Source organism: Xiphophorus maculatus, chromosome 13 (genome assembly GCF_002775205.1).
Source record: "Xiphophorus maculatus strain JP 163 A chromosome 13, X_maculatus-5.0-male, whole genome shotgun sequence".
Lineage (NCBI taxonomy): Eukaryota > Metazoa > Chordata > Actinopteri > Cyprinodontiformes > Poeciliidae > Xiphophorus > Xiphophorus maculatus.
This window is the reverse complement of record NC_036455.1, coordinates 19561602-19589212: the sequence shown is the minus strand read 5'-3', so window position 1 is coordinate 19589212 and position 27611 is coordinate 19561602. Positions and strand designations below refer to the sequence as shown.

The window sequence follows — 27611 nt, the reverse complement described above, 5'->3', positions numbered from 1 at the left end:
TCCACCGTCACTGATTATTTGGGGTGTCGCGTTATTTGCTGGTGATGGTCCCATGTGTCTTATTGAGTCCAAAGTCATCACAGTCGTCACTGCAGGGCATTTTATTGCACTTCATGCTCTCCTCTTCATTTTTCAGCAAGACCTGGCAACTGCTCTCACATCGAAAAAACTATCATTACCTTGTTTCCTCAGCCAAATTGCCAGATATAAAGGCTTGATGAATTAATATATTACGTGACTGTCACTTTTTGAGCTCAAGAGCTTGTAAAATACACATTTAGTACATGTCTAATACCTATAGGCTTTAATCATTGTCTGTATTTAACTCCCTCAGTCGATAGATGAGAGGCAAATTACTATGTTGCCACTTCATAGAGAAATACAACCATTTACTCACAGGAATCCATTCATGCATAGGGAGAATTCCAGGGTTTTAGTTCAGTTGTCACAAATGGAAGAAACAAATGTGTATTTTAATCTTTCTCCATTAGCTAAGCCCAGGTTGTAATCCTCAGAGTCACCGGGTCTCGAAGCGAAAGCCGATGTTGTGCAGGTCTCCGTAAGAACAAAGATTAATCAGTTTTGTGGACGACATGATCCTTGGCTAAATTCCAAGCCCTAATGTCACCGATGGGCACCAGAACGACCAATCTGATTAGACTAAAGAAGATGAGTTTGAATCTTATGAAACAAAGAGGGGATTTATTTTTTATACTTCTTGTTGTCTGAAGGGAGCTCCTGGAAAACTCCCTGCCAACACCAGACGGTGATCTGAAAACACAGCAGGCCAAACACTGGACAGGGACGGTCCTCACTTGCATGCTCAATAGTGTCTGCAGCCATGTCATCACATTCACAAATGTATCTTTTCACTCTGTTTGTCTCTCTAGTACATTTTCTCTGACAAACACAATGACACATACACCACCACACACCATGTTGCAATCTGTCAAACTGTCACTGCTGCGACTGGGTTTTCAAACCTCGGGTCTTTGAAGTGCACTGTGCTCAGATCTCATTATCGACATTGTAATTTGGGTGCCAACCGCGTGGATTGGTGTGTGCATTATGTCTGTGGGAAATCTGTCATATCAGGATCCCTTTGGGAGTAACAGTGCAGTAGCTCCTCCCATGCACATGATGCACAGCGCATAGTGCAGCAAGTGGCCAGAAGGGGCCACCAAAAGAATCATCATAACATTTTTCACTAAAAATGCACAGAGCATTTTAATAGATACAGTATAACAAATATGTAACAAATTTTCTCCAGAAAAAGATGAATGTTCACCAGTGTCCTCTGTTGTGCCTTACCTTCCTCACCTCTCAGTGGTCTGTTCTTTTGGCTTTGATCTAAAGTTTGCCAGACACCTGTGTTTGAACAGTAAGGCATCAAGTGTCGGGAAGGGAAAGGGAAAAAGAGACGACCAGGGACTGATGCTTGCTCACTTGCATCACACCATTTGTCTCCCCCACTTTCTCACCCTGTTCTCCAAAGGAGCCTGCACAACCGAGCTGAGTGTGTGCGACTCTTTGTCATAGCTGGCAGGGAGAGAAACGGAATCATCAAAACTATTTTACTGTTGTTGACTGAAAAAAGAAATGTTGGGTTGTTGCTTTCAAGAAATGAAAATAATAAATAGTCATGTGAAATACCATCTTCAGCGTGTCATGGTTCAAGAACGAGTAACTTTGAACAGATTTATTAAAAAAACTGTTTTTTAATAGTCTGTTAATCTAAAATAATTATTCAAATTAATGTGAAAAAGTTTGCAGACTTTAAGCATTTCTGATTTTATTAATAGCCTTCTCCAAATTAATTTTACCCAGAGAAAAAACAAAATCCATCATAATTATATGGACACATTAAAAATATTTAATACTTGATGCTCATTACCAAATGTCAAAAACATGATTTATAAAAATGCTAAATCCTGGAATGATGTAGGGCTGCACAGTGGTGCAGTTGGTAGCACTGTTGTCTTGCAGCAAGAAGGTCCTGGGTTCGATTCCTGGCCTGGGGTCTTTCTGCACGGAGTTTGCATGTTCTCCCTGTGCATGCGTGGGTTCTCTCCGGGTTATCCGGCTTCCTCCCACAGTGTACATGAGTACACACAGAGTATGTGTGTACATGGTTGTTTGTCCTGTCTGTCTCTGTGTTGCCCTTGACAGACTGGCGACCTGTCCAGGGTGGACCCCGCTTCTCGCCTGGAACATTAGCTGGAGATCGGCACCAGCACCACTCCCAACCCCACTAGGGGCAAGGGTGTACAGAAAATGGATGGATGGAATGAAGTATAGGATGAGTTTGATTGTAGCATTGCCAATAGATGGTTCAACCAACTTTTTGACCTGATGTATATACTGTGTATATATATATATATATTCCTAGTGTTCAAGATAGCTCTATGTAGTTGGTTCAGTTTTAAGCAGAAAAGTTTAAACATGAACATGTATCTCCTAAATTGTAGGTAAACCGTTCCCCAACAAGGGTTCAAACTTACTGATATACTTTACTGCGAAAAACAGAAAATCCTCGAAAATTTCAAAAACATTGTGAATCTCAGGCCCCTTAAGAATCTCCTGTGGTGTTACTTATTGATGTACAGGCAGCGGGTCTGGACTTGTTTGGGTGCGTCACATCGATTCTCACTCATACTCTAGTGTGAGAATAACACTGGGTCACCCTCTTCAGTCACAGTTCCTTGAACTGACCGTGAACTTTTTTCACCAAAGTTTGAGTGCATCATACGCACACAATCCTGCCAAGTTTTCAGAAAGCAAGCAAAGCTGTTCCCTTTAACTTTCAACGTCTTTCAGTCTTTTCCCCGTGTGTCTGAGGGTTTTCAGAGACACAGGGGCAGATCAAACTAACCAATGTCACTGAGAAGCGTACTTCTATTTACAGTTCGCTGCTGATATTATTGTATTTCAATAAGATGTGTAACTTGTATTAAAAACCAAAATATTTCGAAAGATATAGGTGCATCTCAGTAAATTGGAATATCGTTGATTAATTTATTTCAGTATTTCAATTTAAAAATTCCTCAAGGAAAGTAGCGCACAAAAGGACATTGCTAAACAAGCTTGCTGTTCAATGTACAATATCCAAACAAATCAAAGAAGCAAAATAGCTTACTGGAAACTAAGTTTTGTGAGATAAGAGTTTGGAATAAATCTTAATGTGCATAATGAGACTAATTTTTAAGCTCTGTTTTTGAATTAAAATAGATATTTGATATTCTAATATGTTGAGTATTAGCACCTGTAGTATTCCATACAGCAGGAGCACCAGCAACTTCATATTTTATTAAATGTTGTGAACCCTTAAAGTTTAAATGATATCCAGAAAAAAACCCATTTTGCTAAATAAAAGTGTGGCTGGTGTGACACAACAATTTTCTTTCTGCTTTACTCTGTGGGGACTCATTACTATTGCTAGCTCAGAAGGGGGTGATTATATTCTCCTCTAAAGCATTTGCACTAAAATAACAGGATACACGATATTGTTCACAAAATGATTTGATTTCTGCTATTTTGCTTTAGAAATAATAATAATAAAAAAGAGAGAGTGAACAAAGTGAGCGAACACAAACTGTATTTTGCTGATTAAAGCGGGAACGAAAAGCTGTTTTACCCACTTTCAGATCTGAACCATTTTAGCTTGTGTCATTCTTATTGCACCTTTTCATGATATGATAGAGGCAAAACAAGGGAAACGGTTGTTTTCTTACACTCAAAGCACAGTAAAAAGAAAAAAACATTCTTTTAACAAATTAAATAAAAGAATTCCACTAGTATGACTTGTACTCTGTTTCACCTCCCTAAGATATCTGCTTCCTTTTGAAACACCCACATACTGAAATCAGAAGATATTGCAGCATCGGTTGCGTAAGTTCTTTTTAGTTTTTAATGAGCTATAGCTTGCTAGGTGTAATCACCCGCAGTTTCTATACGGTCAGATCGTGTTGCCTTTTTGCAAGATAATAAACAAAAAAACAAATGGTCACTGTGTAACCTTGTGTTTCGTCCGGTTGGAGATGGACTGTTCCCTGGGAAGCCAAAGTTCACATGAGTGCAATCTTTCTGAAATAAGTGTTTTTAGCATTTGCAAAGTTTCATCTTTTGCGTATTTTACATGAAGTTTTGTAAATGGAACATCCTGATTAAATTAAACATCTTAATTTTAGTTAGGAGCATAACAGTAAATGAGGCATAATGCTAATGCATTTCAAATTTGTTTTTATTTTTTTTTCAAAATGATTAAACTTTATTGTATTATATCACATCCTAATGAAGTTCAATAAAGTCTGTGGATGCAGCTTGACATTGAGTGAAAAAGTTCAAGAGGTAAAAGTATTTCCCAAAGCACTGTAAATTGATTTTTTGCATGCAACTTGAGCAGATTAGATTGGTGGTCAAACATCTTTCACAGGTCTGATCTACTTCAGCTTGCAAAAAAAAACAAGAAGAAAAATAAACTGTGAGGAAACGTTACTGTAACACAAAAACGTAGGCCCCATTGACCCAGTCTTGTCTTTGCCTCTAAATTTGTTTCCGACTCTCCCTGATGGGTAGAAACAGAGAATATCCAGGATTCAATATAAGGTCAGTGTGAAATGTGAACTTTGAGGATAATTAGTTCAGTGACGGCCTTATTGATCAAACTCTACATTTTGCCTTCTGTGAGGAGCATTTACAATGAAGTAAAAATGGTGATGTAGAGGAAATAAAGGGAAGGGAAGCAAAGCTATCAAAGGTACAACGTTTTGAGTTGTCTGAGTTTCTGTTAGCTTGCCTCAGAGTGTGTCTGTGTGCCAAAGCAATTGACCGTTTAGTGCCGTCTGACCTCAGTGCATACATTTTTTTTTTTGTCAACATGTACCTGATGTAACATATTTCTCCTCAAGGTCTCAATTCAATTTCAGATCCATTCAATTTTTTGTGGACCTTAAGGTATGACATGAAAAGAAGAAAAGGATGAACAAAGACGTAAAAGGAAGTGTAAAAGCAGCCAAGAGCAACAAAAAAAAAGAATTCCTTATGCATTCAATACAAACAGAGAGTATGGACGTTTCATTGTAAATGGGCCAACCACTTTACACTGCTGTGTAAAATTAATGAATTTGAGGACCTACGTGATAGAGTGTCGGTCGACTGAAACGTTCACAACTGAAACACACGCATCATCATGTTCCAGTTTCACGATTATCTCATTGTCACTGTCTCTTTCCTATATGATATCCCACCCTACCCCACTACCCCCTCTGCCCCAAACCCCTCCCTGTTTTCTACCTCCAGGGAAGCTGGCACAGAAAACTGGGGCACAGAAGGCTGCCAAACGCTAGCATCAAACACTGTCCACACCAAATGCCTCTGCAGCAGGATATCCACCTACGCCGTGTTAGCGCAGCAAGCTAAAGACCCGGTAAGTCGCTGGTGCATAGCCTGATGTACTCTGCGGGACTTTGAATGAGGCTAATAAGGCCACCATTACCAGGGGTCGTATCAAGTTTTTGGTGCTAGAGATTTTGATTTAGCAGATTTTCCAACAAGACAGATTTTCTTACAGGCATATGGCAGAGTGCTGTGAAAATGACTTATAGGTTTTGATGCAATGTCACTGTTGTCTGGCAAGAAAGCTGGCGCAGTTTGAACCGTGCTGTCTGTTTTGGATTTTTTTTTTTCACACTCCTACATGTGGTGCCATTTTTATCATTATGTCTATACTTGTCCCATGTGTTGATGCTGTTGATTATACTACTTTTTTTAGTGCAAACTTAATAAAGGTCAGGTTATTCTTTGGTGAGTTATTCCCCTGTGACAAGAGAGAGGAGAGGTGTCAAACAAAAAGACCTCAAGACATTTCCATGTATCAGGATGTGATTTTTGCCTGTAGCACTTGCACCTGTGTTTCTATTAATATTCTAAGTGGCTGGAGATTGTACTTGAAATGCTCAAAGAAAGCTCTTTAAGATGTTAGGGGGTAATGCATGCTCCTTTTTTTTTTTTTGCTGTGGAAATGGTTATTTGAATACTCAACAGCTCTATGTTCGCCTTAACTATATCACACAGTATGCCGTTACCTCATTTAGCATAAAATTACCTATTATTCCTACCTTTTACCCCCATAGTGCCCCGTCCTATTTTTCCTAGATGTCATCTGTTGCTTTTTACCTGCTCTTTGAATGTATGTCACACCTCTTCTGTTCTTATGTAAGCATGGGAAGGTAAGCTAACATGCATAACATGATCTACTTACTCTATTTTATTCAAAATCAACTGCTGGTAACTGCTTAACTGAAATGTCCCTTGTAGCTTGCCAAAACTTTTAAACTGACTTAATAAATAACTTAATAAAAGTGATGGACTGACTTTTAGCTTCCACATCATGACGGTTCATCTTTTCTTTTTTTTTTTTTGACTAAATATATTTCCAAGTGGCCAGCTTTGTCTTTGTTGATTACCCTCTGAATTGCTTTCTTCACCGCTTTTGATTAAACATAGATTGAGTTAATAATTATTTTTTTGGATTTTGGATGAATTATGTCTCTAGAAAGTACAGAAGCAGCCCTTTTGAAAGTTTCAAATGATATATTTTTAGCAACTGACTCCATTGATTGAGTTGTCCTTTTGCCTCTAGCTGCTTTTGACACAGTGGACCATAGGAATGATCTGTTTTCATGTCTGGATCACGGAAAAGCTTTAGATGGATGTGAACTTCTTCGAGTTCAATGAAATAAAAAAAAGAGAGAGTGATTTCATGGTGTTTGGAAGCTCTACTGAGACCCCTATGTTGATGTTGGTGCCCTGGCCCAATGTGTCAGCCCAGAAACAAACCCATATGTCAAAGCGGATGCTGTTCTAAAGTTTAAAAAAATCACATCGGAGCAGCTGTCGAGTCCAGCTTTTTTTTTTTTTATTTAAGGGAACTGGCGAAAATAAAACCAATTCTTTCACAGCAGCATTTCCGAGCTGTAATCCACGCCTTTGTTGCTACTCAGCCCGGATTACTGCAAACACACTTTATAAAGGAATCAGTGGTTCCTGTATCTCTCAGCTTCCGAGGGTGCAGACTGCTGCTGCACGTTTTTTAGCTGCACAAAGGTTAGACCACGTTTCTTCCATTTTTACCTCCCTGCACTTACTGTCCATATATTTTAGGATTAGTTTGAAATGTATATATTTGTTTTTAAAGATCTTAATGGCATTGTGAACGCCTATCTGCCTGAACTGCTACATTCCCACCATCAGGTGGAGGAGGGTCAGGGCTGTATAACTGTATGCTTCCATAGAATGCTGCAAACTGAAAACATTGACACTTTCTCCAGCATTTCCTTCAAACAGTAGGGATGATAAGTCATTCGATTTAGACAGTTATAGCTTTAAGCTTTAAAACCATGGTGTGAATTGATGCCAGTACTAGCTCATGTATTTTCTTGTGTTTCAAAAATGCTTCATTTAACTTGTGGCTGTGACATTTCCTCTATAAATCCTACAGTGACAGAGTAAAAAAAGAACAAAAAATGGTGCAGGCAGATAAAAATTGGCATATGAGGGTATTTTCTCAGTGTGTGCAGATTTTTCTCTTTTTAAGGCTTGGTTTCAAAAGAATGGAAAAAAAATAGAGCCAGCAAGGCAGATGCTTTGTAAGCACTGGAGGGTAATTCCGTGCGTCTCAGGAATAGGAAGCGATTGTGTCAAAAAGAGAGAATTTGGGTGGAGGAACTCTTTAGCACGCTAGCAGGGTAGTCTGATTTTAGGTAGCAGATAGCTAACAGACACAAATAAAAGAGAAATTGCATGCTGGTTGCACACGGTGGTTCTGCACCACCAGCCACTGTTGTCCAGATGAAGAGCTCTGCATTTACGTGTACATCAATCCACCCCCACCCTCTCAACCCCCCTGTGTGACCTTTTCAGCTCAGTACAGTGCTTCAGTACAGGACTCTTTGGCAATGTGCTTAGACTGTTTAATTTTTCAAACTGCATCACCTTGCTTTTTAGGCAATTGACCAACACTTTTACTGTTATCGGCCCTAGCCGGCCGCTGTTCGCTCAATGAAAGCTTTATATCTCTCCTAACAGCGTCGTACTTTACCAAGATTCAGCCAAACGGAAGACATGCGGAGTTTGCAACTGACTGAAAGCATATTGCAGCAATAATTAGCTCAATAGTCAGTAGTCAATCCTTCTTTTTTTGTGAAGGTAATGCCTGTGCTGTTGTGCATTTACTAACGCTTTTGCCTCTAGGCCTGTCACATTAACAATAAGTCAATTAATCGCATGATGAATTAAAATAAACTCAATAATTTCCATTTGCTTGATTTATCGTTTTTCTCTTTCTCTTTCTCTCTCTCTCTCTTTTTACCAAAAACTGAACGATACAGGTTGAATACCTGTATCGTATTCAAACTGAGGCTGGTGATTTGGTCTCAACTATTTCTTTTTTTTTTTTTTTTTGAAAGACAATTTTGCTTACAGAGTCTCCATAATGTATTTATTGTTTCTGTTGCTTTCATTATTTATCTTGGATATTCCAAATGTTTTCCATTATTACCATTATATGACTTGAAAATGATCTCAAAACAACAATTTTATCGTTTATCGCAAGAGGTTCTGGGACAATATATCGTCCAGCAAAATTTGTTATCGTGACAGGATTGGTTGCCTCGCTGAAGGAAGCGTTGTACAAATCTCATTTGGAGCCTTTCTGGCTAGTACTTTTCCAGGTTTGGTAAATTGGTCCCTCTGAATAGCTTTTTGGTATAGATGTGTGCAATCGTTGATGTCTGTCTTTATAACTCTGGCAAGCTGTCCAGGATGTACCCTGCCTCTCACCCAAAGGCAACTGGGCTAGGCTCCAGCCAAGCAACCGTGCAGATTATTAAGTGGTTAGAGAGAATAGACGAATAAACAGTGTTAGATAAATCCAATGCACTACACCTAAACGTTATTCTTTTCTCTCTTCTTTTAAGTTTTATAAAGACATAACCTTAATGGTGATTATAAAACAGGAGTTAATGTTTATAATGTGTTTTCCCATGTTATTATGCGAAAACGTGATACCGCAGGTTAGTAACGAAACTGAGATTGGAGTAGACTAGGTAGAGCAGACTCCAGGAGTTAGCTTACATGGTGCAGCACCTAATGTGATCCCCCCACCACAAGCTTAGCGTGTCTCCCGTTTAGGCTCGTGGGAGGGATTTTATCTCCCTGCTGGTCTTCAAACGGCTCGAAATCTCTCGTTGAGGCTTTTGGAGAGCTGCTGCTGAATGGGAGGGCCAGGAATCTGCCTCCCCCCTATCGCTACCCTGAAATGGGCTAAGCATCTTGGAGAATGAATGGATATTTTCAGCCTCTTCACGGCAGGGAACAACAGTTCCCTTTGGGATCCCGTGGTGATTGATGTGGCTGTGTGCGAGTAACATTTAGCTTATTCATATGCCGATTCTTGTTTTGCGAGAACAAATTAATATTTTCCCCACAACTTGCGCTCAGTCATGCAAAATTCAGATGCACAGAGCGGTGTGTGTAGTGAATGATGTCAGTCGTTACATTGCATCATTTTGCTTTGATAGCAGTTGAACACACCACCAAAGTTAAAAGCCTCAGTGGAAGATTAAATTCAGATCAGGGCACCAACTGTGGTTAGTTTTTAGGGGGCTTTACATCAGCTGTGATAAAAACATAAGTCTGGTTTTCTTTGTTTTTTCTTCAATACTGTCTCAAAATATTTAAATTGAAATAGATATTTCAAACTGAATTGGGCAGCTCTGCTGTTCTTGTGATCAAAGTTCAATGACTTCCATTTCTTAAAAGCATTATTGTTGCATGGTAAAAAAAAATAAATAAAAAAAACTGTGCAAAATGCATTATGGGAGTCTTTTGTGACCTTTTTAAGAATGGTCTGCAGTATATTATGTGCAAGTTTTTTCAAGTAAACTTTAGCTTCCAAAAAGTAATACTTATATTTAGCATTTATTGTTGCTTGGTAAACTTTTCTAGTTATACATTGTTTTTCCTGCAAAGTTTAAGACGATCAAGAAAGGTAGGTCTATCTTCTTTTTTGTTACAACAACTTAGGCTTTTTTTTTCTTAAAGTATGATGTGCAGCATTCAATTACCTCTTTTTAAGATGCAACCTTCTGTCAATGTTAAAACATAAAATATCTTTTAAAACTAATGAATTAAACCAAGGCCTCAGAAAGGCTATGACTCAGATTGAAGACTTCTACTTTAGTTTTGCTTTTTCTAAAGTCATCTAAATGAATTTGGTATATTTAGTTCTGTCATGGGTAACTTTCAAGGTTATTCTTTTTCTAAGAAGCCCTGTCTGTGCATTATTTTAAAAAATGCTAATTAAAAAAATGCTTTCTTCCAGCTGTTTTTTTATGTTTTAATTAGCTTTGTTAAAATTTTACTAAATTTATCTCAGAAGTTTGTAACCTATGTTTTTCAGGTGATAACATGAATCAAGAGATCACTGCTTTGTAAAACTGTGAAAAATAAATATATATATTTTTCTCTTTTTTGGGAAATATTTTTATATTGTAGTATTAATGAAATAGGTGGCATTTTTAATTGTTCTTAATAAGATTTTGTTAATAAAAAAACAAAATAATACTGTTTCTCCTACCATTTAAATTTAAATAAAATATCCGGTTAAATCAACTTCAAACTATCGGTCTATATGAAATGTAGATTTTCAGTCCATTCACTGCAAAGACAGCACATAGATCTGTCTACAGCGAATATGCCGGGAAGGTTCCAAATGATTCGTCGCGCAATGTAATAATAGATAAACCCTAACATATATCCTCTTGATCCGTTCTGGTGGCTATGGTGGAGGAAGAGTAATAGGAACTTTAGAATCACCGTTACTGTCTCTGTGAAGAGCATTATCGTGACAAAAAACAATGGCGCAGGCTCTGTCAGGCGTAGCCGCCTTCTGATGCTTCAGCGCATTCCCATTTTTTAGGCTGTTGTGTAAAAGAAGAACGGCGGGGAGAGTTGTGCAACTGAAGTGGCAACATGAAAGGCAACATCATTCACGTTGATGCCAGAATTGGATTCCAGAGGGACCGATGCTGTAACTTAGCATTTACACCTCAAACGTCTGTACATCAGGAACTTGTCAGTTGGAGTCCAGCTCCTAAAAGAAATGGTCTTTTATGAGCCAGGGCGCTGCGTACCGCTTTTCATCTGTGAATTTGTGAAGGTGATTAGTCGTACTTTGCTTGGTCAGTAAGACTGCATAGATTGAAAAACTTGATTTACTATTTCATCCAAGGTTGTTCCATTAAGCTAACAGTTGGCTTGCTCACGTTGTATCTCGGCTAAATCCATGTCACATCTCTTAAGCTGTGACATCCTCCTTGTAGTGAATTGATGAGTGTCCCCATTTCCATGAAAAGGTGAATGTAGTGGTTTGTACCATAGATTAATAAGACAGAGGCTTGGCATTGTGGCTCATCTTTTTCCCTGGAGGTCTGTTTGGAATATTTCAACTCCAAACATAATATATTATTGAGTGAATTAAGTCAACGCAGCAACAGTAGTGCATCTGCTAAAGAATGTTTTATGTTCTGAGTATACAGCAACTATATGCCCTTGTGGTAAGCAAGCAATATTATTCATTTCTCTAAATCATTTGGCAGAATTTTCCAAATTCCCTAGGGGGCATCTACTTTTAGGGTTCTTTTAAGCAATTCATTGTTGTCAGTTATTATCTGATTATTAGTAGATAAGTTCTCATAATGTTTCCGTTTCAAATTTTGCTAAATTTGCACTTATTTATGATGGTAAATGTGACTTTTTGTTACTTGTAATACCAATAATGAACTACAACTTGGCATTAAGTAAGGCTGAGGCAGCAGTGTAGCAGGACTGAGAAACACTGCCACCTGCATGTGGGAGATGGTAATCTCTTAAACCTAATGTTTTTGACTAAAAATTGCAATAAACTTACAATTATGCTTTAGCATGAAAAAATGAGGGGGTTTGTTGATTTTTATGTGAATTTTCACGATTTCTGAGTCACTACTACATGGAGGAACTTGTTTTTACACCAGCTAACAAGGCAGAGCATGTTTACTTATTGTCCTATCGCAGAATGGTAAGAAGTACAAAGATGATAATTTTCCATTTCTGACTTAGCAATGAGTCAGACTGACTGTGGAGAGAAAACCTCATATATACAGCTGACCAAGTGAGACAGACATTTCTGCTGGATTGTAGGAGGTTATTATTCCCTTCTGCTCTACTCCTTGAATGGCTCTGTTCCTTTTTCATTGAGTGTTAAGAAGGTCGAAGTCAGGTGATGCCCTCAAGTCGAGTAACTGCTGTTATTCATTACTTGGTCCCTCAGAGCTTGAATTACTTTTGAGAGGCCTGAAACCTATTACAGCACATTAATTCCTATATTATGGGGCAACATGATGGCAGTGACCTATATGATGAACAGGTCATTCCAAGCGACATTGTGCTTCCTGTGACTTCTCGTCCAGATGAACAGTACTGACTTTTCCTTTGGAAAGTGGGCTGGGAGGAAAAGTACATTGACTTCTGTGGTATGTGTGGCATCAATGAGGAGTGTGGTGACCATTAGTGAGTCCTCACTCAGCCCCCAGTACAACCATTAGACCCAGTGCAGAGGGCCTAAAGGTATGGGTCAGTGTTTTTTTGTCGATGGCTCTCAGCCAGAGGCTCCTGTTACTGAAGCTGAGTGCACTTTGTTGCTGTAGCAGAGATTGGATTCTGGAAAATGGGTGTTGGGGATTAGTTGGGGAATTAACTCTTTCATGCATTGTGTTCACTACAGTGGACAGTTTTTTTGGGGGGGGTTGTACATGCGTCCATGTTGATGTTATGGTTGCACATAAGTCGCCTCTATAGACTCAGCTGTTCCAACAATACCACTGACTGAACATCCATTGGAAGTGCAAACATCAACATCTCCAAGCTAACCTGGCTTATTGTCGGACCAAAATGGTAATTCCTCACGACTGAAATTCCTACCCTGCAGATTAAACATAGCAACAGCATAATTTGACAACCTTGGACTAACATAACTGATTAAATGGACTTGATGTTGAGAGGACATGTGTAAACTAACCTGGATATTATGTATCAATAAATGTTTGCTGACATTTTGAGCATTAGAGTAATAATTTGTTTCTTGAACTTGCTTCAACAACTGTTAGGCTGTTAAGGTCTGGACTTGGCCACATCTGTGGGATGTAGTGACTACTAAGCTGAGGATTTGTGAGGAAACAATACATCCTGGATGCCCTGAAAATGCTTAGGAAGTGAGAAAAGCTGGGGAAGGAAGCTTTAAAAAGAAGTAAAAAAGAAAGCAATGTTTTAGGAACCTGGACCAGTGGTCCATCAAACTCATTCATGGAACCACATTTTTGCAAATTTTGCACCTTCTTATTTTATAATCATGTTCACTGAACTGAGTGGAGGAAGTGTGCTTTAAATATTGATTTGGATAATTTCATCAGCTCCAGAATGAGTCACTGTAGTGCTCTAGGAATACATATTCACCATTTCTGGATGTTTTCTCATAACCCACATAAAATGAAGGTGCCTCTTCAAGAGAACAGAGGTTAGGAAAGCGGGATAGCCTGCCTGACCAATCAGAATAAGCAGAGTCTAGTGTGTTTCAACCAATCAGAATGCAGACTGTCGCTGTAGGTCCCGCCCTTCTCCGTGTCTTTAGTATTGTTGTGTGTGCTGAACAAGAGCCGATATCGGGAGGAGACTGCTGAGTTGTGCAGCCTGAGAGTCTGTGTAATTTAAGACGCGAAAAGTACTGGATATAAACTTGCATCAAACCGTTTTGCAAATAGTTTTGTTATTTATCAACCAACTTCTGAGCTGGAAGTAGCTGAAGCGAGTAAACAGACCGGCGTTTTTTGTTTTGTTTGTTTGTTTTGCCGAGGTAGCCCTGTTGGAGCTATCTCACTAGCCTCGTTAGCTGTTGTTTGCTATTGGCTCTGTGAAAATTCCTCTGGTTCTGCTTTCAACTGAAGGGAATGGCTAAAATATAGTATGTGCTTATTTCATTCACAGTGAAATTTTATGGTATTGTGGTTAAAGCATTAAAAACATGCCTTGTTACTTACCTGGTTCCCTTCAGACTGAGAGTCACCATACTGTTGTCCCCATTGTGTCCCACTGAGTTAGGTGAGCATATTTTATGCCTTTCACTTAGTTTTCTTTAGCACATTGTGGCTGAATAATTGCATTTATATGAATTATTTGATTTTTCAAATGTAAACTTTTACTGAGCTTTGGATAACATTATTTTTTTTTTGTATTTTGAAAGACAACGATTTTACAATTTACAAAAAAGTGAATTAATAATATAGTATGGCGAAGGTGAACAACTTTATTGCAAGTAATTTGATAACTAATTTATGGATTATGGCTAGAAAAGCTTTGTAAAAATTATATTATTCTTCTGGTCCTGTCTTTTGACATGTCAGGGATTTTGGGGTTTTTTTGGGGGGGTGATGCTGGATTTTCCCTGAGATGGATACCCCCTTCGACTTTGATGGCGAAGGGGGTATCCATTTGCCTCCTGGACTTGGAGGCAAAAAAATGGATTCTCTCCTTTTCAATTTGGAGTCCTGCTGCACCCTGCAGTGTGGTAGGCCTCTATCACTCACATCTTCACACACAGTTGGCTGTGTGTAAAAGCACTGAGTGACATTTTTTCACTATTGTCCTTTCATCCTGGGAATTTTTGGACTGTGCCATTCGAACAGGCTTTTTTAATTAGGGACATTATAACAAAATGCTGTGTTGTAAATTCTCCTCGTGTGAATGGTGTTTAAGTTGAGCTTGAATTGAAACTGAAGTTGATTAATCCTTTTTACTATCATGGTGTAGAACGCAGGTTGTCAGGGTGCCCCAAAAGATTTAAAACGGAGAACTAGCACTGTGCCAAGTAATATTAGTACTTTATGTAATTGATTTTGTGATATTTTATTTTCATGAATGTGTAAGTCTTGATCAGCTTTTTAATTTCATGGTTTAGTTAACTAAAACCAGTTTATTTATTAAATTCATATAACTACCTTTCACTACTGTTACATGTAGACAGTGGATTGCTTGTTCTCCTAAGTCATTTGGGCTTACAAATGGTTTTATAACCCATTCCTGACCAATAAATGTTGATGACTTTTTTTTTTTTTGTACAAAATCTTCTTTAGATTAAAACATGATGTGTTGCGTTTTGAGACATTTTTTTTTTTTTTGCTTAGTTCATATTGTCAGATTAGAAATGTTTGATTGTCTGTCTGATTGTACAGGTAGTAAAAGTGAAGTTGAGCTAAACTTTCCAAAGAATTTGATAATTAAATCAGGATTTGACAAGGCATTGTTGCCATTTTCACAGTTCGCTTGGACAGCCTGCTCTTCTTTGTAAATGGAATTGTGATTTGAGAAATGCTTTTTGTTCTTATGCAGATGATCTTTTTCTGATCTAACACATCCACATTTGATAACAAAATTGAAAAAAGAAATTTTTGAGTGGGCAAAACTCTTTTCAGAGTCCTGAATTTAACACAACAATGAGTTTTATACACGTTTTCCAACTAATTTGGCATGTGAAAAACCATTCATAATCTAAGCAGTAAGGCTATCATAGTTCATATATGAACGGGGTGACAGTAAATTAAAATAGAGAAGCAATTTCCAGACACGTAGTTCAGCTGTCCATTGACACACATATTAAGGCCTAGAAGCATGTGTGCAAGTCGCAAATCACCAAAGAAAAAGAAAAAAAAAAGCATGCAGAGGTCTTCCAAACACACATTCACATGCGGTGACCAGGCTGCTGGAGCAGATCTGAGTATCAGCCGCCCAGCTCTGACAGCTTATCCCGGGCCACAGCGCTGGGGACAAGGGGGGGGCTAGGATTAACCTCCATGTTTAATAGAAAAAGGAGGAGGTGGTAGGGCGAGGGAGAGAGAGAGATGCAGGGATTTAGAAGCAGTGGTGCTATTACAGGCCGTTTACAGTGAAGTGAAGGATAGCCAGTTAATCCTGTTTACTTTCTATAGCCGTTGAGGTTTCCACACATGTATTTGCGCGTACGCCGTGCTGCGTGTCGCTTTTGGACCGTTGCTTTCAGACACCAGACGGGTTTTCACTTCAGAGAAACGGAAGGCAGAGGAGGGATTGATTGAGTTAGGTCATGAAAAGATACAATAGACTGAGCCACTTAATTCTTAAAGTGAACAGTGGGAATACAAACCCTTGAGATGCAGGCTGGCTTTCACATTACTCATTGAGGGTGTGGGGGGATCATGAGATTTGGACTTTAGAGGAAGTATTGCCTTTTGAAAAGTCAGTTGTTACCAGAGCCAATAAACCACCTTATACTTCTTCTGCTTCAGTGTTGCAATGTTTACTTGGAATATAATTACTGTATTTTCCTCATTATAAGGCGCAACTAAAAACCTTCAATTTTCTCAAAAACCGGGAGTGCGCCTTATAATCCGGTGCGCCTTATATATGGACCAATATTGAGCCACAACAGGTCTCGCAACTACGGTAAGCAGCCGCCGACTTGATTTTCCCCCGTAGAAGAAGCACTCGGTGCATGCTGGGTTTTGTGTAAAGACCCCAAAATGGCTCCTATTAAGAGACACGCTTACGACGCAGAGTTTAAGCTCAAGGCGATCAGTCACGCAGTAGAACACGGGAATAGAGCAGCGAGAGAATTTAACATGAGCGAATCAATGGTGCGGAAGTTGATATATATTGTGATTGCACTAACCTTTGATTTACCGTAACAGTATCAGACTGTTTTTCACATGTTTATTTAATCGAGGAAAAGTTCCCCTCCACTATGTTATATCTTGCTGTTGTTAAAAGATAAACTGTCTCACAAAAATAATAAAGCAGCTGTTCATTCATTTTGGGAATGAACGGAGTTGTCAGAACGCTGGTTTGTAATCTATTAATAAAGTTTGACTGACCTATTTGACTATTTTGTTGACATTCCCTTTAGCGCAGCTTCATCTAATGGATGCATAATGTAACCCCAGCCTCTACTGTAGCGTCTATTCTATGCGCCTTATAATGCGGTGCACCTTATATATGAAAAAAGTTTTAAAATAGGCCATTCATTGAAGGTTCGCCTTATATTGTGGTGCGCCATAAAAGTGCAAAAAATACGGTATACCTTGAAGTAATTCACTCAGATTTGTTCTCATAACTGGGGGATTTTGTAGCTCATGTGCTCACTCAGACACATAACCGGGAATGTTAGTGAAAAGGTCAGTGGTTTAAGCAGCACCTGAGACCTCAGTTCAGTCGCTGTAAATGAGCGCACAAACACACCAACTCCAAGGAGACAAACACCCCATTCAGAGCAGAGAGGACAGGAAAGATAATTTATTTATTAACCAATTACTGCATCAAAGTATTTTTCTCTCAGCCATGCCGTCTTTGTTCTGTACGGGCTTTCTCGAAGCTCTTCTCATACACCTGCCAAACTAACTGCTTTTCGATGCAATCATTCTCGTGAAACGGTCATCTCTGCCGGGAATGATCTTAAATCTGTTTCGCCTCGCTATCATTTGGTTGCTCAGAGTTACCCTAATCAGAATGGATACATTTTAGAGCTCACTCTATTATTTAGACTATTAATGGCCATTGTTCCCAATCTGATGGCAGAGAGGGATGACTGAGGCCCCACAAGATGGCAGCTCATATTTTAACTTATTAAAATCGGAGACGGTGCCGAGAACAAAAACAAAGGCCTGCTCCAAATGAAGCGACTTCTACAAGGTTAAAGCATGCAAAGATCTTGCACTTGTCAACAATAATTAAAGGAGAAGGCATTCCGAAGATTATGAAGGATTCTGGGTGGAACTGAATTAGAATCACTGAATGCTTTATTGCATTAATTAAAGGTTAGCCAAGTTGAGAGCAGAAATAATCAGGAAAAAAAGGTGATCGGTGTTTCTCAGTCTTAAAATGAACAACAATTGAGGTTTGGTGTGTCTCTTGTTTTAATCTTGAAAAGTAAAGTTTCATTTTCCCTGGAGTATTTTTGTCTTTAAAGACAAAGTGCATTTGAATATATATATATATATATATATATATATATATATATATATATATATATATATATATCAATACCAAGCGACTGCAACATCAGGAAAAAGGAGCACGAGAAACTAGAGAAATACCAGGGCCCCAGGGAGGAACTGGAGAGGGCCTGGAAGGTGAAGACCACAGTGGTGCCTGTGGTCATCGGGGCCCTCGGGGTCACCCCCAAACTGGACCAATGGCTACAACAGATCCCAGGAACAACATCAGACATCTCAGTGCAAAACTGTGCAGTCCTTGGCACAGCCAAGATACTGCGCAGAACCCTCAAGCTCCCAGGCCTCTGGTAGAGGACCCGAGCTCAGAGGATAAGAACCACCCGCGGTGGGTGAGAAGGGAATTGTATATATATATATATATATATATATATATATATATATATACATTTTCTACATTTATTTATTTACTTGACATTGATAGAGGCTAAAATAAAAATGTCCTCATTTTTTTGCAATGTTGTGCGAAGTTATCAAAAGCAAGTAATCTTACCAAAGTAGAAACAGGTCAGGTTGCAGTGAGTCTATAGAAAGATAAATATATTCCTAGAGTGATAGATGGTGACTCAAACACAACGTTTTAGTAAATTTTCACATTTTAAAACTAACTGAAACTGGAAATGTTTGTATCTGTGGCATACAACGCTAGATTAGTGGATATTTTCTGTCTCGTTTCTGTTCTTTCAATTATAGAGGTTCGGTGTTATGACACTAAAATGGCATTGGTTGGAACTGCCGGCTGTTTCAATGCGCCCCATCAGCTTCAACCTGTCAATCCGCTCCAAGTCTGCCAAAAGTGATGTAAACTTTTGGATTTTGCGACAGGCTGTCGTTTATAAAATCGCATAAAGATGATATATTCCTGTGCTCCTTCAGGCATCTTTTTTTCTTTTTTTTATTCTCTCGGCATACTCACAATGCTCCTTTGCTTCCAGGAATTGTTAGTCTGCAGAAGCAGGGATAGACGAAACAACAATCTCTTGAAAAAATAGATGTTCATCAGAGCCTCAGACTTGCTTCTTAGAAAAACACGCATATAACAGAGATTTCTGCCATTCCTTAAAAGGTTGCCTGGGGTCCTGGCTTTCTGAAGAAACTAAACTGTTTCTGGGACACAATTTTAGGGGAAATGTTTAGGCTTTTCAACAGTATTTATTGCCCAGAAGCATTCTAATAAGAAGTATATGAAAAAATAAATAAATCTCATTTGAGTTGAGATTTATTAGATTGAAAATTCAGATGTATGCAGTCTGAAGAAAATTTAAAATGTCCATGTATGTATATATATATATATATATATATATATATATATATATATATATATATATATACATATATATATATATATATATATATATATATATATATATATATATATATATATATATATATATATATATATATATATATATATATATATGAAAAACTTTGAATACAAAGTTGAGAAAACTTTGAATACAACCAGTAACCACCGCACACTTCTGTTTTGAATAGAATGAATGGAGCTTCCAAGAATAAGTTTATTTTTCTTTTAAAATCTGAGTAGTCTGTTACAGATTTCTGTGATATCAAGTGTGAAACAGGTTCTTAGAACATGCTTTTGAAATATGAGCTTTGAATAAGGCAGATTTTGTCTATGGTGGATCATTTCTTTTAATACAACTACATGTTTTGAATTAGTGTGCTGCTATAAAATCGGTGTTGACTTATTTTCCCTCTTCCGGCAGAACCTGCAACACTTCCATTTAAAATGTAATCTTTAAAGAGGCAAGACATTATGGAATACTAATAAAAACCAGGCCTCTGGTAGAGAGACATCGCAGAACCTCAGTTATATATAATATTTTTTTTAATTATTGCCCTGACAGATGTGGTCATGTTTAGGGAAGTATTATCTCTTGTAGTGATTTCTTATCTTAAGAAGTCCAAAAGTTATGCCGTTCTTGTTTTGTTTTTTACCATATTGAAGGGCTTTGAAGAAAAATTGGCATATGTGTCAATCCTCTTCATAACCACAGGAGATGTTATCAAAATAGATAAAGTTTCAGTTAAGCTTGTTTTACAGGAATGAATTAGGATGGTGGGGTATCGGTGATTTTCTTTTCTTTTCTTTGTAACCCACTCTTTCTAATATCAGATTTTTCCCCTCTGAATAAATGTGCTCAAATTAAATATTGTATTTTGCAAGAACTATATCATGAACTATAATATGTTTTTTGGTTTTTTTTAATGTAGTGCTGCCATTAAACTGTAGTTTTCTGCACTTGAGTATAGAAATATCCCTCTGTGTGATGCCTGATGTGGGCTTTGTGATGCATGTGGCAAAGATGCAGATAGACTCTGGATTCAAGTTGTCTAGGGCGCATCCCCATTGAGGGTGCATTAACAGGTGCACTGATGTGTAAGACATGTTGATGGAGTATTGAGGAAGAAAGATGTAAGGGGATTGGGATGAGTAACCTAGAGGGGCAGAGAAGGAAACAGAGAAGTTGGTTCGGCGGAATGGGTGGGAAAGAAGAGAGGGGAAGTCTCAGTGAGAGGAGATAAGTAGGTTAAACTTCCTGAGCTGAAAATAGCTATCTTTTCCATCAAATGGTATCCAAGCTGCCCAGGGGGAACTGGCCGTATACAGCAAAACCTCAACACTCTCGCACCAATCTGTAGTCACTATGTTTCACGGTCAGACATTCTGACCAGCAGCAATGTATTATCACGGATTCCTTTAAGGGCATAACATTTGTGTGGCAGAAAGTAGCCTCGGGGCTTCAGGGTTTGTGTGGGTAATCTGTTTCCATTTATTTACTGTTTTGTACCAGTTTTTTTTACATCATCGCATTATTCATTGAATCTTATTTTTGATGTACAATTTATGCATGCCGGTTTTAAATCGCAACCAAAGAACTATGAGGAGTTCTAAGATTATCTCCTAACGTGCTTTGAATACAGTAAAGTCTGGCATCTCAGAAATGCTAATGTATTAAAAAAGGGGATCTTTCAAGTGCATATTTAAGCACTTCCTTAAAAAAGTATCTATACTCCTTGAATTTTTCTTGTATTTACTACAAATACTAATGTCTTTGTGTGCTTTTTGTGATAGAACGACTGAAAGTAGTGCAGAATTGTGATGTGAAAAGAAAGTAATTCATGGTTTGAACGTTTTTTGTTTTTTTTTTGCTAAATGAAAATTTTAACAGTTTAGCGCACCTATGTTTTCTGCCACGCTGTGTGAGTACTTTGTAGAACCACCCTTCACAGTAGCTTCAAGCCCCAGATTATCCTTTGGATTGGTGTCTGAACTTTGACTGGGACATGTCAACACATTAACATGCTTTGATCAACCTTTTTCACTTTAGCTTGGACTGAATGTTTAGAGTTGTTGTTCTACTGGAAGATGAACCTCCCTCACAGTCCTATAAGTACTTTGTGTGCTTGGACTGGGTTTTGTCCCAGTATTTATTTGCCCTGTTATTTCTAACCAACTTCCCTAGTCCTACTGAAGAAAAGCATCCCCACAGCACGATGTAGGTAGCAGTGTGTTTCACCATGTTTTAAAGAGGTGTGCAATGTTAGTTTTATATCGCACAAAGCTTTACATTTAGAAGAAAAATGTTTGTTCTGGTCTCATCTGACCAGAGCATCTTCCATTGTGGTGCATGTTTGTTCGGTCTATATGGTTTATCCTGTTTGCAAACGATGAAAAGGACATAATGGATTCTCGTAATGACTTCTTTTAGGCAGTCTTCCATAAAGGTCGGGTTTGTGCAGTGCATGGCTAATAGATATCCCTGTAACAGATTTTCTCACCCGAGCTATTGATCTCTGCAGCTTCTCTAGAGTAACCAGGCATCTCTGACACATTTCTGCTTTCCTTCCGCAGCCTGTCAGTTTAGGTGGACGACCATGTCTTGGTGTGCCATACTTTTCCGTTTTCAATTGTTGAATTAAGTTCATTTGGAATATTCAGAGTTTGGTATTTTCTTTTACAGCCCTGCTTTAAACCTTTCCATAACATTATCATTGACCTCTGTGGTTTATTCCTTGGTCTTCATAATGCTGCCTAAGGAGGATACTTGGATTATGACATTCAAATATTTTTTTCTTTGACTACATATGCAGCAAACTTTTTACACCGTGTTCCAAATTATTATGCAAATTGGATTTAAGTGTCATAAAGATTAAATTTTTTGTTATGCTATTAAATTTATAGATGGTATTGTGTGTCTTTGAATCACTAATTAATTTCAGAGCGCTTGCGGTGCATGAACCTACTTTTCGGCCGCCCCTAACCAGAGATCGCAAGCAGAAACGGTCGCAGTGGGCCCAGCCATACATGAAGATTAATTTTCAAACAGACTTGTTCACTGATGACTGCTGTGCAACCCTGGATGGTCCAGATGGACGCAGTAGTGGATTGGTGGTGGATGGCCACCACATCTCAACACGGCTGTGACATCAGCAAGGAGGTGGTGGAGTCATTCTTTGGGCCGAAATCATGGGGAGAGAAGCATTGGTTGGCCCCTTCAGAGTCCCTGAAGGTGTGAAAATGATCTCAGCAAAGTATGTGGACTTCCTGACTGATCACTTTGCTACCTTCCATAGCAAAATCATCTTCATGCATGACAATGCACCATCTCATGCTGCAAGGAATACCTGCTATGGGCATAAAAGGAGAGAAACTCACAGTGTGGTCACCATCCTCTGACCTCAACCCTATTGAGAACCTTTGGAGTTTCCTCAAGCAGAAGATCTGAGGGTGGAATGCATTTCATATCAAACCAGCAGCTCTGGGAAGATATTCTGACATCCTGCAAAGAAATTCAAGCAGAAAATATCCACAAACTCAGAAGTTCAATGGATGCAAGAATTGTGCAGGTGAAATCAAAGAAGGATCCTATGTTAACATGCAACTCTGTCTGTTAAGATGTTTTTGATTGAAATTGCTTTTGATTTTAGTACATGTGACCACTTAATGTTGCACATTCATAGAATGACCGTTTGCAGTTCTTTATAATCCATAAAATGTTTAGAAAATCTGCTGTACATAATAATTTGGAACAGTGCATTTTGAGTTTTTTATTTTTGAAAAAAATACTGTTCTCATTGGGAGCTTTGTTCAGTAAAATTGATTTGTACTGTAATAGTTCATGACTTGAAAATTATACTGACCATCATTTGCACTGACCATTTAATTAAGAAAATTTGAGAAAATATCACTTGCATAATAATTTGGAACATGGTGTAGATTTTTAGTTGGTTCCCCCTCCCCATTTTACACTAATTCACTACTGTTCCCCTCTAATTTAAATTCAATTAAGTTTGCTCAAGTTGGTGTTGTCTAATATGACAAAATGTGGGGGGGAAGGGCGTGGAACCTTTAACGGGAAATTGATACACTCGCTAGGCACTGCACACTTTTCATTCAATATGCGTTGACGGTCTGATCTGTTGGATTTGTAAAAGGCATTTTGACCTTCTTCTCTACATAAAATCAAACACAATTACTCTCTCTTGTTTCTCCCTCTCCCCTTGGCACTTCCCAATTTCCCGAAGCAGATGCTTTTCATATGCTCCCTTTCGTTTCTATCGTGGCTCTCTTTTCTTGTGAGACGGTTTTGATTATGTTTCACCTCCGTTCTCCCACTTGTGTGTTTTTGTGTGTATGCCGTATTGGTATTCCAACCTATTCCACTTTCCTCTGGAGAAATTGGCTTCCTTTGATGGGCCAGGGAAAAAAAAAACACTAAAAGGGAAGCTTTGACTTTCTGTCGCTTTTTCTTCTTCTTCCCTACCTCCCTCATTCCTTTCACGTACTTGTCTTTAACTCTTCCTGCTCCATCTCCCTGTGAATTTCTTCACTATTCGTTCTTTTTAGGTTGCATTCTTGGCTCCTTTCTAAAAAAGATAAAGAGGTCCCCTTTCTTGTATCAGTCTTGTGAGTTCTACCCATCTTTGGGAAGACAAAGGCACACATTTCCTCACATATTTCAGTTAGGTGTATTCTTAGATGAGTATGTTTTCAATTAAATTTGATGGTAAAGACATCATATGTGTTTTTTTTTAATCCAAAGTCCTGTATCTTAAGGTTAACTGTGCGACTGAAATCGGGTATGAGGATTTACATGTAGATGGTGTAGGATTTGCATGTAGATTAATTTCTTATTTTTCATTCTTTCGAAGATGCATATTGAGAGCAAAATTGTGCTGAAAAAATATTTTCTGAATTGCTTAATTGTTCTTAATCTTCAAGTTGTATTAAACCCTTTAACACAGACAGGAGAAAATTATTTAGGTACACAAAAAGGGACACAAAGCTTTTTACAAGATTCTTACATGGTGATGACTGACAGGAAAAAGTGTGTCTTCATGTGTCAGTCATTGTAATCAGTAGTAAATTGAAATCATCAGTGTCCATGTGCGTAGGCGCAAGACATTTTCTATAGGGTATAACACATTGGTCAAGATGGTTGCTTGTACTTTTAATAAAGGAACAACTTTTGGAGAAGTGTAATTGCATGTCATTATCCAACTCCATTCATTGTAACACACTCTTGTAATTCTAATTAAAGGTAATTGCCTGTAATTTACAGGAGTCGTTAAAAGGATTAAAACTCAGGGACTGGAAGAGGTAATAGAGTCTGTAAAGGCAAAGCAGTAATTTGGAAGCCTGACAAGACTATCTGTCTCTCTGTCCGGCCATTCCAGTTTCAAAAAACAAGTATTTTTGTCCAATTTGTGCTAATAATATTGACTGATTAATGCTCATTTTGTGGACTCATAGCTGCGAAGTCATCTGATAAATTCTGTAGATGACGGGACTCTGGAAGTCTGACCTGTAATGAATGAAAAGGAATTGTGAGAGTACAGTCCCCTGTGGTGCTCCTGTGCTGCTGACCGCCTGGTCAAACACAACCCTTCAACCTCACAAACTGTGGCCTGTTTGTCAGGTTTGTGTCCCCTGGAGATTCTATAGTAGTTCATAGTTTTGACAGAGTGTGGTAAATTAAAGCAGAAAGGAATCCTCGTAGGACCGCTTGCTTTGTGCAAATGGCCCTGGCATTGTGAAAGAAGGTGCATGAGGGTATCTCCAAGACCTTCACGAGGAAGGAAGGAAGTCGGGTCAACATGTCTGAACTCATTTACAACTTCCAGATGATTGGACTAAATAAATAATCCTGGTGTGGGCAACAAGGGAATTTAGACTCCATTCACCTGGATCAATAAATGTCAGCAGAGCACGAATCCATCCATCTATCTCTCTGTCCATCCATCCATCATCTTTACCAATGTCTTTTTAAGGTTCTTTGTTCTGCAGAGCAATCAAAAGACAATTATAACAAATGTTTTAATGTTGCAACATTGCTACTAGCTTTGAGAAAAGGCAACAGCAGCAAACATATCAATCATAAACTGATGCCGTATTATAAACGCATGTTTGGGAGGCTGAAGCTCCATTTTTATGCAGTGGTTGCTTGTTTTTTACTGTTAAACTGTTAACTTGGACCTTTTACTCTGATCGATCATCTGTTTAAATTTGATGCTCCATCTAACTGCATCGGTTCCTTTTGATGAAGACCATCCATTTTTGGACTTTGTCAGACTTTGTTTTGAAACTTTGTTCTATTCTTCTAGATGTTTTTTCCTCAGCTATTTTTTAATCCCCACTTTTAATTTTTATCCCCCTGCTCTGATATCAAAACATTGTTTTCATATTTTTGCGTGTCAAATGATATACCAACCAATGTGTTATTTCGTAGCAAAGAAACAAACCGTCTCTAAATTTGTCTGCAATTTTAATTTTGACCATTTTTTTTCTTGAAATAAGATTCCATAAAAATGAGGCATCTACCATGTTTTCATCTCTTTTTCTGTCTTCCTGTGTCTTTGTGTTGTGCAGTTGCATCTCACCCAGTTGTAATACTTTTAAACACTAAACAAATGTATTTTTTTGATTATTCTTAGACATGTATTAACATTTTGAGTTTCTATTGTGAGTGCAAATAGAAAGTAAAATTTTAATCAATCAGAAGTTTTAAACATTGCATAAAGGCAATTTTAAAAAATAATTTCAACCTACATTTTTATGGGCAATACTGCTAACTCCACAGTTGTTTAGCAAATAGTTATTGACATCCTCTGCAGGAAGGGTAAGCAAAATGTGCACAAGCAACACTAGCCTCTGTTTTGAGAGGATAGTGAAGCAAAGTCCATACCAGAGTGTTGGGACATCAGATGATGTGGAGTGCGACTAACATGGCCTGTAGGACAACATATTATTGGATTTTCACTGTCTGTACAGCTCTATTCATCAAAATGATCAAAAGTACATGCTAGAAATATATCACATTGTGTATAATGAATCTTTGAGCTACATTTTCTGAATTAATTTACTGAAACAAATTATCCCCTGCATCATTTACTAATTCACTGAGATGCACTTGTAAAATGAGCCGGGCCTTCATTCTCTGTTGACCAAAGTAGGAAAAACTGATGCGGTAATTATTAACCAGCCTTCTCCTCTGTCCTTGTGTTTCAGGACATGGGTCCTACCAGCATGCCCTCAGTGCCCCTTATGGTGGGCTGTGGAGTGTCCTGCACTGCTCTCCTCATCCTGCTGCTCATCTATGCTGCCTTTTGGAGGTGACTGCATGCACACACATTTAATAGTGTGACACCAATATCTGTATTTTATACATTCCCTGTTCGCACAATGCTAATTTTCTTTTCATGTTTCTGCCAGTGCAAATTGGAAAAAAAGCCTAATTTGTGTCCATCAGCTATGGTGACAAATAAAAAGGCATCGAGGCCTAATAAAGAACAAAATAATTCAGTTACAGCAGAGGGGGTTGGTGACTGGCTTTCCCTCCTTTGATTCCTTTATTTGTCTTTTACTAATACTCTTTACAGATGCCAAAATCAATCTGATGACTAAGCTGTCTTGGAAAAGAGAGAGAGAGAAAAAGATCTATAGGGCTTTGAATGTGACTTTTTAAATCTTTCTAATCTTCTTCTCCTAAGGTACATCCGGTCAGAGAGATCGATCATCTTGGTCAACTTCTGCTTCTCCATCCTGGCCTCCAATTTACTGATTCTGCTAGGACAATCTCAAACACTCAACAAGGTAAAGCACACACACAAACACACACACACACACACATATATATATATATATATATATATATATATATATATATATATATATATATATATATATATATATATATATATATATATATATATATATATATATATATTAATAGCTTTGAAAACAAACAAAAAAGAAACAGCTTACAGGATTTACAGCTTAATACAGTGGAGGTTTCAAAGCAGCATGCTGACATTTTTGGCAAACCCCTCTCTGAGCTGTCTGACTAAGCAAGCCTTCACCGTGTGGCAGTCAGGATCGATCTAGCTGAAGAACACAGCAAAGCCACCTTCAACATTAAAGAACAAAGAGTGTTCTTGATTAGATTGCCGTTTTCGATT

At 38.2% G+C, this 27611-nt stretch overlaps 1 protein-coding gene across 12 annotated transcripts in view; it reads left to right on the top strand.

Annotated features, from left to right (window-relative positions):
- The window catches only part of adgrb2 (adhesion G protein-coupled receptor B2), a 262213-nt gene that overhangs the window by 174308 nt on the left and 60294 nt on the right, over positions 1-27611 (top strand). For all 12 annotated transcript variants that reach the window (XM_023345456.1, XM_023345457.1, XM_023345455.1 and 9 more), the window contains 3 exons: positions 5299-5425; positions 26662-26765; positions 27144-27246. In XM_023345456.1, coding sequence (XP_023201224.1) covers positions 5299-5425; positions 26662-26765; positions 27144-27246 — 334 coding nt within the window. The remainder of the gene's footprint in view (positions 1-5298; positions 5426-26661; positions 26766-27143; positions 27247-27611) is intronic.